We start from the raw sequence: 606 nt of genomic DNA on the forward strand, positions 1-606 counted from the left end.
CAGTGAGGGTAAAGGCCAGGCACAGTAGATGGGAGGCAGAGTCCCGCAGAGGGAGGCCCAGAGCTGTCGGGGTGGGGGCACAGCTCAGGGGTGCTGGTGGCACGGAGCTGAGCCGGGGTAGCCGAGAATGCCTGGGGTGGTGGAATGGAAGGCAGGGGTTGAACCTACAGCATAAGACACCCAAAAGAGCAGGAGGGGAGAGCAGGCCCTGGGGCGGTGGGGCCGTGCCCCGTGATGGAAGGCTGCAGAGTGGGGCAGGTTCAGTCGGGAGAAGGGGCCGCTCCGGGGTACCCAGGGGTGTAGGAGACACATCGTGCACGCGACGCGCTGCGAGCGCAGGTCAGGAGGGCACGGGGCTATGCCGGCTGCACCGGCTGGAGTTGGACAAGGCTCCAGCAGCTCCCTCACCCAGCAGCCAGGGTACCCGGCGGGGCAGGGGCCGCCGGGCGCGCGAGAGGCGAGTGCGTAGCAGCCGATGGAGAAGCACAGGGCGCAGCACAGGCTGCTCTCGCGGCGCGACGAAGGCAGCGGGCGCGGGCCGCAGGGCACGGCCCCACCGCCCTCCCGGCCGCCCGCAACAGGTTGCCCCACGCGGCCGCGCCCCCC

The 606-nt window shown here is 71.1% G+C and overlaps 1 protein-coding gene across 1 annotated transcript in view; it reads left to right on the forward strand.

Annotated features, from left to right (window-relative positions):
* Positions 1 to 358: 358 nt before the first annotated feature.
* The window catches only part of MAMDC2 (MAM domain containing 2), a 64541-nt gene continuing 64293 nt past the window's right edge, over positions 359 to 606 (forward strand). Inside the window, exon 1 of the mRNA XM_042826735.1 lies at positions 359 to 461. Coding sequence (XP_042682669.1) covers positions 359 to 461 — 103 coding nt within the window. The remainder of the gene's footprint in view (positions 462 to 606) is intronic.

Source organism: Centrocercus urophasianus, unplaced genomic scaffold (genome assembly GCF_019232065.1).
Source record: "Centrocercus urophasianus isolate 14NV4802_14NV808 unplaced genomic scaffold, USGS_Curo_1.0 seq_27, whole genome shotgun sequence".
NCBI lineage: Eukaryota > Metazoa > Chordata > Aves > Galliformes > Phasianidae > Centrocercus > Centrocercus urophasianus.